At 36.9% G+C, this 20,134-nt stretch overlaps 1 protein-coding gene across 1 annotated transcript in view; it reads left to right on the forward strand.

Annotated features, from left to right (window-relative positions):
* Window positions 1–20,134, forward strand: part of LOC148942136 (voltage-dependent T-type calcium channel subunit alpha-1H-like) — a 386,818-nt gene that overhangs the window by 347,529 nt on the left and 19,155 nt on the right. The window contains exons 24-25 of the mRNA XM_089103241.1: window positions 3,846–4,014; window positions 5,519–5,668. Coding sequence (XP_088959367.1) covers window positions 3,846–4,014; window positions 5,519–5,668 — 319 coding nt within the window. The remainder of the gene's footprint in view (window positions 1–3,845; window positions 4,015–5,518; window positions 5,669–20,134) is intronic.

The following is a 20,134-nucleotide window of genomic DNA, read 5'->3' on the forward strand; positions in this document are numbered from 1 at the left end:
GATGCTTTACTGAGCTAGTAACAGGGTTGCCAACTTTTTGGTCAATGAATATGTCCCTTGAGCACCCAAAAATGTGCCCTTTTCAGCCAAATTATTTCCATATTTTGTCTATAATATGTCCATAATTATGTCCATCTTGAAATCTCAGAAACTAGTTCTTTTTAAAACTTGTAAACCTCTTTCAAAGTGGTCAGTTAACATCGAATATAATGAAAGCAAAAAAGATTAATTTAGTACATCCATACAGAATGAACTAGTGTGAAAGCACAAAAGTCATAAAAACATGTAAACAGTAAAAACTACTTGTGGGAGCTGAAGGCTCATCTTCCTACAAGAATTCCTCTTGATAGGTATGATCGGCATGAGAGTCAGTATTTTCACTACTTTTGGTAGCTTTTTGCCAATCAGAGTAATTCTTGCGCATGTTATAAGGTACAATCCAAGAGTCAAGCAATGTTGCAGAGCGCTAGGTAAGCTGAGTTGCCCTGCAATCGCTTTTACTTTTGAAAAGAGCACTAGAACTTCCAATTTTTTGTCGAATGAGCTCATTTCAAAGTTTCTATGACAACCCCATCTTTGTGAAGTGCCTCGGTAAAAACAAATATAATAATATACTGTGCCCAGATCACTCTTCACTTCAGCAGTGCTATTGCGTGGCCTATAATTTATGATTGATTTGAGGTAGACTACTGTCATCAGTTTTACTACTGATGACGGTCAGTGTATATGTGAACGAAATATCTGTTTTTTTTGTGAATTTCTGTACACTGTCTTTTAAAAAGGATTTTATCCCTATTTTGAACTTTTATTTTATCGATTGATTTGAGTTTTAATCATTATAGGAATTTATATCTGCTGAATTTATCTCTGGATTGTTATATGTTCTTTGGACTATTTCGAACAAAATGGGTGTCTCACAGGAGGGTGTCGGACAGGGGGGGGGGGGTAGTTGTCCTCATATCATGGATCTTAAAAAGGAAATAGAATTTTCAAATCAAATGAGCCCCATCTGAAGTTTATTGACCACCCATTGCTTAAAAACTTTACATGCCCTCGGGGCATAACTTACAACCCTTTTCCAGGGCTCTGGGGAGTTTTCTAAACCCTGGTGGCGTTGTTATATGTTCCTTGAACTATTTTTTAACAAAATGACTATCTCAAAATTTCTTTCGGATGCTTTTAGGGAAAGGAGGACAGGGTGGGGGGTAGTTTCCCTCTTACCACTTATGACTTAAAAAGAAAAAGGGCACTAGTAGCTCTGTCCCAAGGCATACTATTTGTAAACAATTAAAGAATTACCTAGCCCACAGTCCCTACCAAGAGGGCTAGGGGGGTGAAATCCCCAAAGGCATAATTACTGGACCTTTCAACAATGCTGAGGAAAATAGATGTCTACAAATTTTCATTGGATGCTGATTTTCGGAAATGATAGGCGTGGTGGGGGGGGGGTTGTTCTCAAATCACTTTTGACTTTTATAAATGGCACTAAAATTTGATCAAATGAGCCCCATCTGAAGTTTATACAACTATCCATTCCATAAGACCTTGTATGGCCCCAGGGCATAAATTAAAAACCTTATCCTAGGGCTCTTAGGGGGTTGTGTCAATGCTGAGGGCATTGTTATATGTTCTTGGGACCATTGTCATCAAAATGACTATCTCAAAGTTTTTGTTGGAAATATCTAGGGAAAAGAAAACGTGGGTGGAAGAGGGTGGCTGGTTTGTTTCTGACCACTTTTGAAAATTAAAAATGGCACTAGTACTTCTGATTCTCAATCCTGTGAGTCCCCTCCAAAGTTTATAAAACCAACCCTTCCATAAAAATCTTAAATGTTAATAATGGGGAACTAGTATAACTCGTAGCCCTTGCCCTGAAAGCTTTAGGGGTGGTATCATCCACAAAAACATAATTAATGGACCTTTCAAATATGCTGAACAAAATGTCAATCTCAAAATTTTGATTGAATATGTTTGAGGAAATGAAGGGTGAGGGGGGAGGTGGCTGTTCGTCTTCCAATCACTTATGATTCTTAGAAAGGACATTAGAACTGTCAATTTTCAATCGAGTCGCTTTCAAAGTTTCAACAAAAACCCATTCTACACGTGCAAAAACCCAATGTGCCATGGTCAGAAGTAAAAATTAAATTTTATCCTTATCACTTTTTCATTCATTAAATAAAAAAAAACAAGTTTTTTTACTTAAAATAAGGAGCAATATTAAAACTTAAAACGAACAAAAATTGTTCCGTATATTAGGGGAGCTATCCCTTCCTCAATACCCCTCTCTTCATGCTAATTTTTTTAAGGAACTTTTTAAAAAGGTTTTGACAGCCCTTGTGTTTCAAGAATCGCTCTTAAAAAAATTAGACAAAACGTCAAACATTAGCATAGAGAGGGGGATATTGAGGAGGGAGTAAACCCTGTCATATACGGAATAATTTCAGTTCGTTTTAAGTTTTAATGTCACTTTTTACTTTTGGTAGAAAAAACTTCTTTTTTTTATTTATTTCTGATCGTTTTCTAGATAATCCTAGGAAGTCCACCCCCTTTGTGGAAAATTCCCCCATGAACAATTCCTGTATATAAAGTTCTTCCCATATAAAAATCATCCGCCAGGACATTACTCCCAGACAATTCCACCCCTGCAGCAAATTCTTTCAAGAATTTTTTTTTGCTTACGATTCTATCTGAAAAATACTCTTTAGCATACTTTTATTTGAAGAAAGACTTGTTTCCATTTTGTTTCTGATCCTTTTTAAGGGTCAGAATGTGTGTAAACTACACCCCCCCCCCCGCACCCTGGAAAAATTCTCCCTCAGAAATTTCCCATGGAAAATTTCTCCTGGTGATATTTCCCCATGAAAAAATTCTCCCATGGCAAATCCTCCCCGTAAGGATCCCCAGGAATTCCAACTCCGCTGAAAACTTCCCCCTGAAAATTCCCTCAAAATGTTTCCACATGTACAATGGGATCAATAACGAGAAAGTAAGACAAGTAACACAAATTTTGTATATGAATTCTGGCAAATTATCCCCATGTAAAATTTCCCCTGAAAAGTTCACCCCCAGAAATTTCCCATCCCAATTGGAAATTCTCCCCGGAGATATCTATCCCCACAAGATATCCTCCCCCCCCTTGGAAAATGCGGGTATACATCCCTATAACAAATGCTATATGTAAACAGTGGGCAAATTTCATAATTTGCAGCCCTTCCTCTTGTGGTTATGAGGGATCTAGTCATCTCCAAAGACATATCTATTGTACCTTTCAACTACACTGAGCAAAATGGCTGTCTAAAAATTTTGACCAGACGAATTTCAGGAAAAAAGGGTGTAAAAATACTGTAAAAACGTAAAAATCAATAGAAAGTAAGTAGTTAAGGAAATTAAGTGCTAGATAAGTAGTTTTAACACTACTTTGGTGATAAATGACAATTTTTTTTTTACAAAAATATGTATTAACCAGAGAAAGATTCTATTTTTTATCATATATTTGCAAAATATGTCCGTGTTACGTCCCAAATTTCTAAAAAATGTCCCTTTTTTGCCCTATTTCCTCATTGTGTCCCGGCACATAGGAATATATCCTTTGGACATAAAATATGTCCAGTTGGCAACCCTGGCTAGTAATAGCAGTAGCAGTGGTAGGGCATGTTTTTAATTTATATGTGTCGCAACGCCTTGTTTAGCTTAAAAAGTCACTATTATCTGCTAGTTCCCAAATAGTGAAGCTGTATATATCAGAAATGTCAAAATTCGTTTTAAGGCTCATTTCAAAGGATTGATGAATAGCAACAAAATTTTTTAGGTAGAATCCTGTAGACTAAAATATCACTCTTTTCCAGGCTGTGGCACTTGGAGTGAACCGATATTGTGTAGACCGTTGGAATCAGCTGGATATTATCATAGTGTTTCTGTCCCTTGCAGGCATTGTGCTAGAAGAGATGGAATCAGATATAATTCCCATTAATCCGACAATCATTAGAGTTATGAGAGTAATGCGGATTGCTAGAGGTAAAACTTTAATTTTGTTTGTTTGTTCTGAAAACCCTAAAAAAACAATTTGACAGGAATTGAAAAAGAATCCCGGCTAAAATTTAAAAAATTACAATAATTGTAACCGTTAGATTATTTATTTGAAATAATGTGCCCCTAGAATTTTAGCGCCCTGGATAAGTGCCCCCTCTGCCTCCCTAAAACCGTCTCTGGGCCTGGCCCATGTCTGGAGGGTCATGCAACTTTTCCGATATTGACCAAGGACGCAAAATAAAGTGCAAAATGTCACAAGTAGTTCATTATCTGACTATAGAAAACGCTGAGGCAGAAAACCAACCAAGATCGGAGAAGCTATGAAATAAATTATATACTGAGCCATAAATATCTGGTTCATGTTATAAAATCTGAAGCTGGCTTATTCCTTTAGTAAAAAAAAAATTAGGCAGAGAAGGGGTGAATTTAAAAACCGCAAAAAAAGACGAATTATCCGGGAATAAAAACAGAATATTGGCAAAAACTTTGCAATTTGGATATTTTGGAAGGTTCATGACTATACCAAGCGACCCTTGTTTGCGGGATTCTATTTCCAAACCTTGAATGATTGTTTGTTAAGCACTCACACTGGCTAACTGGTGAAGGAATGACTGAGCATTTAAGAAATAGATTTCTTTGATTTTGAACATCCATATCACACTATAGCTGTCCTCCGACAGGCTTAACTCAGATAAGCTACATGTGTTAGGACGGATGTCAGAAAAAGGCTGGGTCTGGCCTGTCTAGAAAGGTCATCCTAAGCTGGAAAGTCTTGCCTTCCCTTACTCTAGCTATTGTTCCATTTTTACCAGGTACTACCACGAAATTATTGTGTAGTTTACTTACTGTTCGAAATTATCGAATTAAAGCTAGTTTATGCTAATATCCTTCCTTCTATCACAAACATTATTATTGGGATTAACTATTTCGATCTCATTGGTAAACTATTTATTTTGACAGGTCTTGGACTCTAACAAAGACGAAAACAGTTCTATCTGGCAAGCAAGCCAAAAACTGAGATTCTGCGTCTTCTTTTTCATAATGCTACGTAGCTACTGAAATTCAAACAGCGTATTTAACATATGTTTTCCTTGTTAAAATTAAATTCCTATAGCCTTAGTATCCCAAGACCTAGCATGCAGTAAGGATCGATTTTGTTCTTGCCCAGAATTTGTGATACCTTATTTAGCTCTGAAGATACTACTTTTGGTTTCACAAATATTACACTGGAAAATAATTCTTATCGTAGAGACAATTTATTTATCTTATATGAAAACACTTGAATCAAATATTTCTCGTCAAAACACATCATACCATAATCCAGCGAAAAGAAAATGAGGCACTTAGTAGAATTTCGCCCTCCTGTTGAATATGTGTCAAACAACTCGACACCTTGCAAATTGCTGCATCACTATTTTACTACAACCTCTTTGATTCTCCCCCTCCGCTTCACTTTTTTATTTGGACTAAATGCAATTTTATTTTGTAGTTTTGAAACTCTTGAAGATGGCTAGTGGTATCCGATCACTGTTGGATACAGTGTTTCAAGCTTTGCCCCAAGTTGGCAATTTAGGCCTTCTGTTCTACCTCTTATTTTTCATTTTTGCCGCACTTGGTGTTGAGCTTTTTGGACGACTGGGTAAGTTTCTGATTTCTGTTTGTTCTTTTTTTAATTTTCTTTGTTTTAAGTTACTTGACCATCGTCTTAAGATTTTTAACTGTTACTTATCACCAGGTCATGATCTATAAGAATATACATCGACAGTATTTTAGCTGTCAATACAAAAACATACAATACGTATACGTATACGTATACTTTAGCGAAATATGAGCATAAGTCAAACAGATCTATAGATTAAATATAAAGACAAGTAAATGGTCGTGTGTTATCAAACAGTAGTCCCAAAAAAAATGCCCCAAGTCTATGGTGGTCAGTTTTTTCCTATTTTCCTCAGAGAACTTTAGAGGCTACAAAGGAATACAAAAGGTTCATGTACAACTTATATTTGTAATAACGCAGCACTAATAAAATGCAAACAAATTTGTTAAAATAAAATACTAAGAACAAGACTTTTTTTGTTCTCAGGGTTGCAAAAACAAAAATGAGTTTACCTAAAAAATTTAAAAATGTAGTCATCCATGTATATGAGCAATCAAACATTCTGACTCGGGCTATAAATTAGGAGTTTTTTCCTTTGTCTGACATGGGATTTTTCAAAATCTCATTTTATAAAGCATATCCATCAATCCTCTCTTGGCCTCTTCTTATGAAGTTGTAGAAATCTTTGAATGGCTGCATGGAGACTAGAATAAAACTCATGCCCTCTTAACAAAAAATTTGAGAATGAGGTATCTAAAGCAAATCAGGCCGATTCAGAGCTCTGCACTAGACTTTCTGGAATCAACCAAGAGTCTCATCTGCTAGCATCCAAACCGCTATTTTGTTATATACTGCTATTTGGGGATAAGAAACTGCTTTGAAAATAAGTCACCCTGAATGTTCTTCTATACCAGATACAACCTAGTAGTAACCCCAGCAACGACTACCTGACTTTTACCTATAGCTTACGTCCAATGCCAAAAAAGGAGTTAATTTGGACTGTGGTAGAATAAGCTCCTCAACTGGGTAGGACTGTGGATGAATTTTTTTTTCTTATTCAAGAATGGGATGCGTCAAATACGAAAGGGCATTCAGTATATGCATAATTTTCTTTTCCTCTAGCATTGAAAAGCCTTAGTTTTGCACAACATGTTTTATGCTAAGATGTAGTTATTATTCTGTAAATTCACCCAAGCAAAGAAATTAAAAATTTGAAAGCCTTTGAATTTAAAAATAAGGTAGTAGAACTACTATAATTCTTGTGTATTTTACTTAGAATCATAAGTAGTCAGTTAATCTAATCAAACTATGTGTATGCTATACATCGTGCATGCTCCTGAACATAGAATACCCTAGGTTTCGACATCATACTCTGCTCAGCGCAAAGAAGTCAAATTTGCGGAATACTATAGCTTCGGAACTTTGAAGTTACAGCTGTTTGGATATCTTTTAAGGGGGTTTCCCTAAAAGATTTTGGCTGTTGTTTGATAATTTTTTTTATTGTCATCTTTTTTGCAATCCAGAATATTCATTTTTTTCATATATTTTGCATTAGGGGTGATTGTTCTCTTTTCATTTAAAGTTAGAAATTTTTTTTTTTATACTGTTAATAAAGCATTGATATTTACTAGCATTAATGAAAAAAAATTTCCACAAGATAAGTTTTTCAAAGAAAAGTAAAGAACTCCATTAAACCAAAAATGAGCAAAAATAAAATAAAATAATCTACCAGGCATAAAGCTATTACAAATCAATGTCGATAAATAAATGAAAACCTAAACGAACAGAAATTACGAAATGCAACCGAGTCAAACTCAAAACGAGCTGAAATTAACATGAGTAGGGCTCAAAACCCCTATGCCTTCCCAAGGCCAGAATATAATTTGCACTTCAGTGAAAAAAATATAAATGTTTTTACTTTTGTAACTTTAATAAATCAAATAATATTAGCATTTTGATTACTAAATATCAGTATATGTATATTAAACAGACAATGCACATTCATTTGTATTTTTGCAGTAAAGTGCAGAATATGTTCTGGCCTTCGGAAGGCATAGGGGTTTCCAGAACTAATTTTCAGAACTTTCAACTATATTAAACAAAACGGTTATCTCAAAATTTTGATAGGATGTGTTAGGGGAAATGGTGGGCGTGACTATTCAACTATTAAAAACTTTCAACTATTAAAAAAGGCACTAGCCCTTTCAATTTCCAATCGAATGAGCCCTTTTGAAGTTTCTACGACAACGCTTTGAATAAAAGCCTTATATGCCCCAAGGGCATAACTTACAACCCTTGCCCTGAGGGCTGGGGGGGCGGTTATCATCCTCAAAGGCCTAATTTCCAGAACTTTCAACTACGTTTAAGAAAATTGCTATCTCAAAATTTTGATTGGATGTGTTTGGGTAAATGGTGGGCGTAAGAGGGGGGTTAGTTTCCCTCCAAACACTTCCGACTATTAAAAAGGGCAATAGCCCTTTCAATTTCCAATCGAATGAACCATTTTTGAAGTTTCTACGACAAAACTTTCTACAAAAACTTTATTTGCCCCAGGACATAACTTACCACCCTTGCCCTGAGGGCTGTGAGGTGGTTGTCATCCTCAGAGACATAATTTCCAGACCTTTCAACTACGTTGAAGAAAAAATGTTATTTCAAAATTTTGATTGGATGTGATTGGGGAATTCATGGGCGTTACTTGGGGGTTACTTGACCTCAAAGCACTTTTGACTATTAAAAAGGGCACTAGCCCTTTCAATTTCCAATCGAATGATTCCTTTTTGGATTTTCTACGACAACGCTTTCTATAAAAAAAACCTTATATGCCCCCATGGCATAAATTAAAACCCTTGTTCTGAGGGCTATGGGGGGAGTTTAATTCTCAAAAACATAATTTCCGGACTTTTTACCTACGTTGAACAAAATGCTGCCCCGGGGGCTCTGAGGGGGCTTTCATCCTCAAATACCTAATTTCTAAAACATTTAACTACGTTGAACAAAATGGTTATCTTAAAATTTTCATTAGATGTGTTTGGATAAATGATGGGCGTGAGAGGGGGGTTAGTTGCCCTTAAATCCCTTTTAACCATCAAAAACGGCAGTGCTCCTTTGAATTTCCAATTGAATCAACCCTTTTTGCAGTTTCTACAACAAAGATTTCAATAAAAACCTTATATACCCCTAGGGCATAACTTATAATCCTTGCCCTGAAGACTGTAGGGGGAGTGTCCTGCTAAAAAGTATAATTTCCAGAACTTTCAACTACGTTGAACAAAATGGCTATCTCAAAATCTTGATTGGATGTGTATTGGGAAATAGTAGGCGTGGACGGGGTGTTCGTTGCCTTCCAATTACTTTTGACTATTAAAAGGGCACTAACCATTTGAATTTCCAATCGAATGAGCCCTTTTTGAAGTTTCTACGACAACGCTTTCTATAAAAACCTTATATGCCCCCAGTGCTGTAACTTACAACCCCTTCCCTGAGGGATGTGGGGGGGGGGGGGGGGTTGTCATTCTCACAGACCTAAGGGCCAGAACTTTCAACTACATTGAACAAAATGGCTATCTCAAAATTTTGATTGGATGTGTTTGGGGAAAAGGTGGGCGTGAGACGGGGGTTAGTCGCCCTCCAATCACTTTTGACTATTAAAAAAGGCACTCGCCCTTTAAATTTCCCATCGAATGAGCCTTTTTTGAAGTTTCTACGACAAGACTTTCTATAAAAACCTTATATGCCCCCAGGGCAAAGTTTACAACCCTTGCCATGAGGTCTCTGGGGGAGTGTCCTCCTCAAAACATAATTTCTATCTGGAAATCAACTACGCTGAACAGAATGGCTATCACAAAATTTTGATTGATAAAAAGGGCACTAGCCATATCAATTTCCAATCGAATGAGCCCTTTATGAAGTTTCTACGACAACGCTTTCTATAAAAACCTTATATGCCCCCAGGGAAACACTTAAAACCCTTTCCCTGAGTGTTGTGTGTGGGGGGGGGGGTTGTCACCCTCAAAGACCAAATTTCCAGAACTTTCAACTACGTTGAACAAAATGGCTATCTCACAAATTTGATTGGAAGTGTTTGGGGGAAAGGTGGGCGTGAGAGGGGTTTAAGTACCCTCCAATCACTTTCGACTATTAAAAAAGGCACTAGCCCTTTGAATTTCCAATCGAATGAATGCTTTTTGAAGTTTCTACGACAACGCTTTCTATTAAAACCTTATATGCCCCCAGGGCATAACTTACAACCCTTGCCCTGAGGGCTGTGGGGCAGTGTCCTCCTCAAAAACATAATTTCTTTTACGAAATAAGTTACGCTGAACAAAATGGCTATCTCAAAATTATGATTGGTTGTATTTGGGGAAATGATGGGCGTGGAAGGGGTGTTAGTTGCCTTCCAATCACTTTCGACTATTAAAAAGAGCACTAGCCGTTCCAATTTCAAATCGAATGAGCCCTTTTCCAAGTTTCCATGACAACTCCTTTGATACGAAGTTCCCTGGCATGGAAGAAAAAAAATAATACATTGTGCCAACATCGTTCTTTACTTAGGCATCGCTATAACTTTAACGTTGATAGAAAGTGTTGTCTATAACAATGCTTTCTATAAGCCTTATATACCCCCAAGGCATAACTTACAACCCTTGCCACAAGGGCTCTGAGGGGGTTATCATCCTCAAAGACCTAATTTCTAAAACTTTTAACTACGTTAAACAAAATGACCATCTCAAAATTTTGATTGGACGTCTTTGGATAAATGGTGGGCGTGAGAGGGGGGTTAGTTGCCTTCAAATCACTTTTTACTATTAAAAAGGGCACTAATCCTTTGAATTTCCAATCGAACGAGCCCTTTTTCAAGTTTCTAGGACAAAGATTTCAATAAAGACCTTATATGCCGCCCAGGGCATAACTTATAACCCTTGCCCTGAAGACTGTGGGGGGATTGTCCTGCTCAAAAGCCTAGTTTACAGAACTTTCAACTACATTAAACAAAATGGCTATCTCAAAATTTTGATTGGATGTGTTTGGGGAAATGGTGGGCTTGGAAGGGATGTCAGTTGCCTTCCAATCACTTTCGACTTTAAAAAGGGCACTAGCCATATCAATTTCCAATCGAATGAGCTCTTTATGAAGCATCTACGACAACGCTTTTTATAAAAACCTTATATGCCCCCAGGGCAAAACTTACAGCCCTTTCCCTGAGGATTGTGGGGGGGGGGGGGGCTATCTCAAAATCTATCTCAAAATCTATAACAAAATGGCTATCTCAAAATCTTGATTGGATGTGTCTTGGGAAATAGTGGGCGTGGACGGGGTGTTCGTTGCCTTCCAATCACTTTTGACTATTAAAAGGGCACTAACCATTTCAATTTACAATCGAATGAGCCCTTTTTGAAGTTTCTAAGACAACACTTTCTATAAAAACCTTATATGGCCCCAGTGCTGTAACTTACAACCCCTTCCCTGAGGGATGTGGGGGGGGGAGGGGTTGTCACCCTCAAAGACCTAAATTCCAGAACTTTCAACTACGTGAACAAAATGGCTATCTCATAATTTTGATTGGATGTGGTTGGGGAAAGGGGGGGCCTGAGAGGGGGTTTAGTTACCCTCCAATCACTGTCGACTATTAGGAAATACACTAGCCCTCTGAATTTCCCAGAGAATAAGCCTTTTATGAAATTTCTACGACAAATCGTTCTATAAAAACGTTATATGCCCCCAGGTCATAACTTACAACTCTTGCCTTGAGGGCTTTGGGGCATCGTCCTCCACAAAAACATAATTTCTTTTACGAAATCAACTACGCTGAACAAAATGGGTATCTCAAAATTATGATTGGTTGTGTTTGGGGAAATGATGGGCGTGGAAGGGGTGTTAGTTGTCTTCCAATCACTTTCGACTATTTAAAAGAGCACTAGCCGTTCCAATTTCAAATCGAATGAACCCTTTTCCAAGTTTCTACGACGACTTCCTTGATACAAAGTGCCTGGTATGGGAAAAAACAAAAAAATAAATAATACATTGTGCCAACATCGTTCTTTACTTAGGCAGCGCTATAACGTTTATAGAAAGCGTTGTCTATAATAACGCTTTCTATAAACCTTGTATGCCTCCAAGGTATACTTTACAGCCCTTGCCCCGAGGGCTCTGAGGGGGTTATCATCCTCAAAGACCTAATTTCTAAGACTTTTAACTACGTTAACAAAATGGCTATTTCGAAATTTTGATTGGATGTGTTTTGATAAATGGTGGGCGTGAAAGGGGAGTTAGTTGCCCTCAAATCACTTTCAACTATTAAAAAGGCCACTAGCCTTTTGAATTTCCAATTGAAAGAGCCCTTTTTCAAGTTTCTACGACAAAGCTTTCAATGAAAACCTTATATGCCCCCAGGGCATAACTTATAAACCTTGCCCTGAAGACTGTGGGGGGATTGTCCTGCTCAAAGGCATAGTTTACAGAACTTTCAACTACATTGAACAAAATGGCAATCCCAAAATTTTGATTGGATGTGTCTTGGGAAATGGTGGGCATGTAAGGGGGGTTAGTTGGCCTCAAATCACTTTTGACTATTAAAAGGGGACACTAGCCCTTTGAATTTCCAATTGAATGAGCCTTTTTGAAGTTTCTACGACAACGTTTTCTATAAAAACCTTATTTGCCCGCAGGGTAAAACTTACAACCCTTGCGCTGAGTCTTGTGGGGGAGTGTACTCCTCAGAAACATAATTTCTATCTGGAAATCAACTACGCTGAACAAAATGGCTATCTAAAAATTTTGATTGGGTGTATTTCGGGAAATGGTGGACGTGAAAGGGGTTATAGTTGCGTTCTGATCACTTTCGACTATTAAAAAGGGCACTAACCATTTCAATTTCCAATCGAATGGGCCCTTTTGAAGTTTCTATGGCAACTCTATCTATAAAAACCTTATATGTCCCCAGGGCATAAGTTACAACCCTTGCCCTGAGAGCTGTTGGGGGGTTGTCATCCTTAAAGACCTAATTTCCAGAAATTTCAACTACGTTGAACAAAATGGCTATCTCAAAATTTTGATTGGGTGTGTTTGGGGAAAAGGTGGGCGTGAGAGGGGGGTTAGTTGCCGTCCAATCACTATCGACTATTAAAAAAGGCACTAGCATTTTGAATTTCCAATCGAATGAGTCTTTTTTGAAGTTTCTACGACAACATTTTCAATAAAAACCTTATATGCCCCCAGGGCATAACTCACAACCCTTGCCCGGAGGGCTGTGGGGGAGTGTCCTCCTCAAAATCATAATTTCTATCTGGAAAAAATACGATGAACAAAATGGCTATATCAAAATTTTGATTGGATGTGTTTCGAGAAATGGTGGGCGTGGAAGGGGTTGTTAGTTGCTTTCTGATCACTTTCGACTATTAAAAAGGAGACTAGCCACTCCAATTTCTAATTGAATGAGCCCTTTTCGAAGTTTTTACGACAACTTCTTCGATACGAAGTGCACTGGTCTGAAGGAAAAAATAATAAGTAATACATTGTGCCAACATTGTTCTTATATGCCCCCAGGGTATAAATATGCCTTGAGGGATGTGGGGGGGGGGGAGGGATTGTCATCTTCAAAGACCTATTTTCCAAAACTTTCAACTACGCTGAACAAAATGGCTATCTAAAAATTTTGATTGGATGAGTTTGGGGAAATGGCGGGCGTGGAAGGGATTTTAGTTGCCTTCCAATCACTTTTGACTATTAGAAAGGGCACAAGCCACTCCAATTTCCAATTGAAATAGCCCTTTTCGAAGTTTCTACAACAACTTCTTCGATACAAAGTGCCTTGGTCTAAAGGAAAAAAAAAATAGTAAATAATACATTGTGTCAACATCGTTCTTATATGCCCCCAGGACATAACTTAAAACCCTTGCCCTGAGGGCTCTGGAGGAGTGTCCTCCTCAAAAACATAATTTACATTTGGAAATCAACTACGCTGAACAAAATGGCTATCTCAAAATTTTGATTGGATGTGTTTGGGGAAATAGTGGGCTTTGAAGGGATGTTAGTTGCCCTCCAATCACTTTCGACTTTTAAAAAGGGCACTAGCCATATCAATTTCCAATCGAATGAGCCCTTTATGAAGTCTCTACGACAACACTTTTTATAAAAACCGTATATGCCCCCAGGGCAAAACTTACAACCCTTTCCCTGAGGATTATGGGGGGGGGGGGGTTGTCACCCTCAAAGACCTAATTACCAGAACGTTCAACTACGTTGAACAAAATGGCTATCTCACAATTTTGATTGAATGTGTTTGGGGAAAAGGTGGGCGTGAGAGGGGGTTTAGTTACCCTCCAATCACTTTCGACTATTAAAAAAGGCACTAGCCCTTTGAATTTCCAATCGAATGAACCTTTTATGAAGTTTCTACAACAACGCTTTCTATAAAAACCTTATATGCCCCCAGGGCATAACTTACAACCCTTGCCCTGAGGGCTGTGGGGGATTGCCCTCCTCAAAAACATAATTCTTAGTAGGAAATCAACTACGCTGAACAAAATGGCAATCTCAAAATTTTGATTGGTTGTGTTTGGGGAAATGGTGGGCGTGGAAGGGGTGTTAGTTGCCTTCCAATCCCTTTCGAATATTAAAAAGAGCACTAGCCGTTCCAATTTCTAATCGAATGAGCCCTTTTCCAAGTTTCTATGACAACTCCTTTGATACGAAGTTCTCTAGTATGGAAGAAAACAAAAAACAAAAAATAAATAATACATTGTGCCAACATCGTTCTTTACTTAAGCAGTGGTATAACTTCAACATTTATAGAAAGCTTGGTCTATAACAACGCTTTTTATAAACCTTATATGCCCCCAGGTCATAACTTACAACCCTTGCCCCGAGGGTTCTGAGGGGGTCTTCAAAGACCTAATTTCTAAAACTTTTAACTACGTTGAACAAAGCGGCTATCTCAAAATTTTGATTGGATGTGTTTGGATAAATGGTGGGCGTGAGAGGGGGGTTAGTTGCCCTCAAATCACTTTCCTCAAATCACTTTGCCCGCAGAAAACGGCACTATTTCTTTGAATTTCCAATCGAATGAGCCCTTTTTCAAGTTTCTACGACAAAGATTTCAATAAAAACCTTATATGGCCCCAGGACATAACTTATAACCCTCGCCCTGAAGACTGTGGTGGGATTGTCCTGCTCAAAGGCATAATTTATAGAACTTTCTACTATATTGAACAAAATGGATATCTCAAAATTTTTATTGGAAGTGTCTTGGGAATTGGTGGGCGTGGGAGGGGGGTTAGTTGCCCTCCAATCACTTTCGACTATTAAAAAGGGCACTAGCCCTTTGAATTTCCAATCGAAAGTGCCCTTTTTGAAGTTTCTACGACAACGATTTCTATAAAAACCTTATATGTCCCCAGGGCATAACTTACAACCCTTGCCCTGAGAGCTGTTGGGGGGTTGTCATCCTCAAAGACCTAATTTCCAGAAATTTCAACTACGTTGAACAAAATGGCTATCTCAAAATTTTGATTGGGTGTGTTTGGGGAAAAGGTGGGCGTGAGAGGGGGGTTAGTTGCCTTCCGATAACTTCACTTTCACTATTAAACAGTCACTTTCGTCACAGTCACTTTCGACTATTAAAAAAGGCACTAGCCCTTTGAATTTCCAATCGAATGATCCTTTTTTGAAATTTCTACGACATCGTTTTCTATAGAAACCTTATATTCCCCTAGGGCATAACTGACAACCCTTGCCCTGAGGGCTGTGGGGGAGTGTCCTCCTCAAAAACATAATTTCTATCTGGAAAAAATACGCTGAACAAAATGGCTATCTCAAAATTTTGACTGGATGTGTTTCGGGAAAGGGTGGGCGTGGAAGGGGTGTTAGTTGCCTTCCGATCACTTTCGACTATTAAAAAGGCCACAAGCCACTCCCATTTCCAATTGAATGGCAGTAGAGAGGGGTCATGAGCTCGTGACAGTACAAAATTCGGTTATCAAAAGAACGTATCTCCTATCAGTACACCAAATAAGGGCATAGCCTCCCTAGGGAGAAAGATTGCGTAATGGGGTCAATGACCTCTTTTTCCAAGGTTGATTTATTTGATGTTTCTATGTGTAATAGCTCCGGGACGAGGGTTGCACATGCGCATTGAATTCTAACGGGAACAATGTTATTGATCTAGGACTCGAGGGGGAAGTGAATTTCCGAGAAATTGATTGCGTAATCGAGGGGGAAGTGAATTTCCGAGAACTTGATTGCGTAATGGTTTGGGATGAGTAGTATGCTATTTCAGGCTTTTATGAACTAGGTTTCTTAGCCTTTCATAGGTGTGTGTTGACAGAAACTTGTGATTTGGGATATCTAATTTGCTATTTACGACTTTTCATAACCAGATTTATTAGTCTTTCGTAGGTGTGTGGTGTCTGAAACCTATGATTTAGGATGTGTGGGTTGCTATTTTTTGACTTTTCTGAGTTGGATTTCTTAGCCTTTCGTAGGTGTGTGTTGACTGAAACCTATGATTTGGGATGGTTAATATGCTATTTTTGACTTTTCTGAGCTAGATTTCTTAGCCTTTCATAGGTGTTTGCTTTCAGAAAATTATGATTTGGGAGGTGACGTTTGCTTTTTTGGACTTTTCAAAGCTAGGATTCTTAGTCACTCATAGGCGTTTGTTGTCTGAAACTTCGAGTTTGGGATGAGTAGTTGGCTATTTCAGACTTTTCTGAGCTAAGGTTTCTTAGTATTTCGTAGGTGAATGTTGTCTGAAACTTATGATTTGGGATTTGTAAATTAATATTTAGGGCTTTTCTGAGTTGGATTTATTAGTATTTCATAGGTGTGTGGTGTCTGAAACCTATGATTTGGGATGAGTGGTTTTGTTTTTGGACTTTTCTGAGCTGGATTTATGAGCCTTTCGTAGGTGTGTGTTGACTGAAACCTATGATTTGGGATGTGTAGTTTGCTATTTTTGACTTTTCTGAGCTAGGTTTCTTAGCCTTTCATAGGTATGTGTTGTCAGCAAATTATGATTTGGGATGTGTAGTTTGCTATTTCAGGCTTTTCTGAGCTAAGGTTTCCTAGTATTTCATAGGTGAATGCTGTCTGAAACCAATAGTTTGGGATGAGTAGTTTGCTATTTTTGACTTTTCTGAGCTAGGTTTCTTAGTCTTTCGTTGGTGTGTGTTGACTGAAACATATGATTTGGGATATGTAGTTTGCTATTTTTGACTTTTCTGAGCTGGATTTATTAGCCTTTCATAGGTGTGTGTTGACTGAAACCTATGATTGGAATGAGTAGTTTGCTATTTTTGTCTTTTCTGGGCTAGATTTCTTAGCCTTTCATAGGTATGTGTTGTCAGAAAATTAAGATTTGGGATGTGTAGTTTGCTATTTGGACTTTTCAGAGCTATGATTCATAGTCCATCATAGGCGTTTGTTGTCTGAAACTTCTATTTTGGGATGCGTAGTTTGCTATTTCAGGCTTTTCTGAGCTAAGGTTTCCTAGTCTTTCATAGGTGGATGTTGTCTGAAACCTATGATTTGGGATATGTAAATTACTATTTCTGGCTTTTCTAAGCTAGATTTCTTAGTCTTTCGTTGGTGTGTGTTGTCTGAAACCTATGATTTGGGATGGGTGGATTGCTAATTTTGACTTTTCTGAGCTGGATTTCTTATTCATTCATAGGTGTTTGTTGTCTGAAACCTATAGTTTGAGATGACTAGTTTGCTATTTTTGACTTTTCTGAGCTAGGTTTCTTAGCCGTTCATAGGTGAGTGTTGTCTGAAACCTATGATTTGGGATATGTAAATTACTATTTCGGGCTTTTCTGAGTTGGATTTCTTAGTCTTTCATAGGTATGTGTTGTCTGAAACCTATGATTTGGGATGTTTGGGTTGCTATTTTTTGACTTTTCCGAGCTGGATTTCTTAGCCGTTCATAGGTGAGTGCTTTCTGAAACTTATGATTTGGGATGGTTAATTTGCTATTTCAGGCTTTTATTAGCTAGGTTTCACAGCCTTTCAGAGGTGTATGTTGCCAAAAAATTATGATTTGTGAGACGTAGTTTTTTATTTGGACTTTTCAGATCTAAGATTCTTAGTCAATCACAGGTGTTTGCTGTCTGAAACCAATAGTTTGGAATGAGTAGTTCACTGTTTTAGGTTTTTCTGAGCTTGATTTCTTAGCCTTTCATTGGTGTGTGCTTTCAGAAAATTATGATTTGAGATATGTAAATTACTATTTCGGGCTTTTTTTGAGTTGGACACTTCTAAATTTTTCCGTAGAAGATAGGAAAAGTTATACTATGATTGTGATTATTTTCCATGAAGATAAAGGTTAGGTTAGGTTAAGTGAGGTTAGGCTAGGTTAGACTACTAACGCGCGCGTCCGTAGGCTAACCTAGCCTAACCTAACTTAACCTAACCTAACCTAGCCTAATCTAGCCTAACCTAACCTAATCATACACCTAACTTTTTGCATGTCTCTCACCTAACCTAAGCTAACCTAAGTGAAGCGTACGTAGGCTAACCAATCCTAATCTAACCTAACTTAATCTAGTCTAACCTAACCTAACCATACTCGCCGGAAAAGGTTAGGTTAACTTATCATGAGCACTCATGATAAGTTAACCTAACCTAACCTAACTTAAACATGTAGAAATGTTTCTAATTATTTATTAATATTTATTTATACCTAACCTAACCTATTGTTTTGAAGGTTAGATGAACGAGTTTGAACGATTGTCTTTAATAATAGAACGAGTCACTCATTTTCTAATTTAAGAATTTGATGGGTAAATCCATAAGACAAAGGAGCTGAAATTTAATTTAAAATTAGAAAAGAACTTTAAATTTTTCATCTCTTTGAGAAAAAACCCAGAGCTGAAGTGGAGCCTTTTTATTTTCTTGGAAAAATTAGAAGAGAACTTTGAATTTTTTCTGTCTTTGAGGAATTAAGAACTGAAGTAGAAGCTTTTTGCATTTTCATTGGTAAAATTCAGAATTGAGCTAACTTTTTTCACTTTTTTAAGAAAATTCATAAGAGAACTTGAACATTTTGCACTTCTTCGAGAAAACTCAGAATTAAAGTGATGCACCTTATTTTCATGTCGAATATTCAAATCAATGTATAACTTTTTCTATCTTCTATGAAAAATTTGGAACAGAACTTTATATTTTTCATCTCTTTGCAAAAAATCGGTATTGAAATTATGAATATTAGAATTAAAGTAAAACTTTTTATCTTCACTGGAAAATAATCGCAATCATAGTATAACTTTTCCTATCTTCTATAGAAAAATTTAGAACTGAACTTTAAATTTTTTATGTCTTTGAGAAATTAAGAACTGAAGTGGAAGGTTTTTTCATTTTCATTGGTAAAATTCAGAATTCAGTTAACTTTTTTTTCTTCTTTACGAAAATTCAGAAGAGAACTTGAACAATTTGCACTTCTTCGAGAAAACTCGAAATTAAAGTGGAGTTCTTTATCTTCATGTTGAATATTCACAATCAATGTATAACTTTTTCTATCTTCTATGAAAAGTTTGGAACAGAACTTTAAATTTTTCATCTCTTTGAGAAAAATCAGAACTGAATTTAAGAAAAATTATAAATAAAGTGAAACTTTTGATCTTCATGGAAAACAATCGCAGTCATAGTATTACTTTTTCTATTTTCCATCTAAAAATTTAGAATAGAACTTTAAATTTCTTTATTTCTTTGGGGAACTTAAAACTGAAGTGGAAGATTTTTATTTTCTCTGGAGAAATTAGAATTGAAGTGTGTTCTTTGGTAAAGTTCAGAAGAGAACTTGAACTTTTCTTCACTTCGTTGAGAAAATTTTAAATTGAACTATAACTTTTTATCTTCCGGGAAAATATTCACAAGTATGGTATTAGTTTTTCTATCTTCCATCGAAAAATTTAGAATTGAACTTAAAATTTCCTTATGTCTTTTGTGAAATAAAGAACTGAAGTGGAAGATTTTTATTTTCTCCATAGAAATTAGAATTGAATTGTGTTCTTTGGTGAAATTCAGTAGAGAACATGAACTTTTCTTCACTTCATTGAGAAAATTTAAAATTGAACTAGAACTTTTTATCTTCCGTGAAAATAATCACAAGTATAGTATTACTTTTTCTCTCCCACCGAAAAATTTAGAATTGAACTTTAAATTTTTTTATGTATTTGTGAAATAAAGAACTGAAGTGGAAGATTTTTGTTTTCTCTGGGGAAATTAGAATTGAAGTGTGTTCTTTGGTAAAGTTCAGAAGAGAACTTGAACTTTCCTTAAAACTTCGATGAGAAAATTTTAAAATGAACTAGAACTTTTTATCTTCCGTGAAAATAATCACAAGTATGGTATTACTTTTTCTATCTTCCATCGAAAAATTTAGAATTGAACTTTAAATTTCTTTATGTCTTTGTGAAATAAAGAACTGAAGTGTAAGATTTTTGTTTTCTCTGGAGAAATTAGAATTGAAGTGTGTTCTTTGGTAAAGTTCAGAAGAGAACTTGAACT

The sequence above is a fragment of the Artemia sp. Qi Xiang Cuo genome, chromosome 17 (genome assembly GCF_049724085.1).
Source record: "Artemia sp. Qi Xiang Cuo chromosome 17, ASM4972408v1, whole genome shotgun sequence".
Lineage (NCBI taxonomy): Eukaryota > Metazoa > Arthropoda > Branchiopoda > Anostraca > Artemiidae > Artemia > Artemia sp. Qi Xiang Cuo.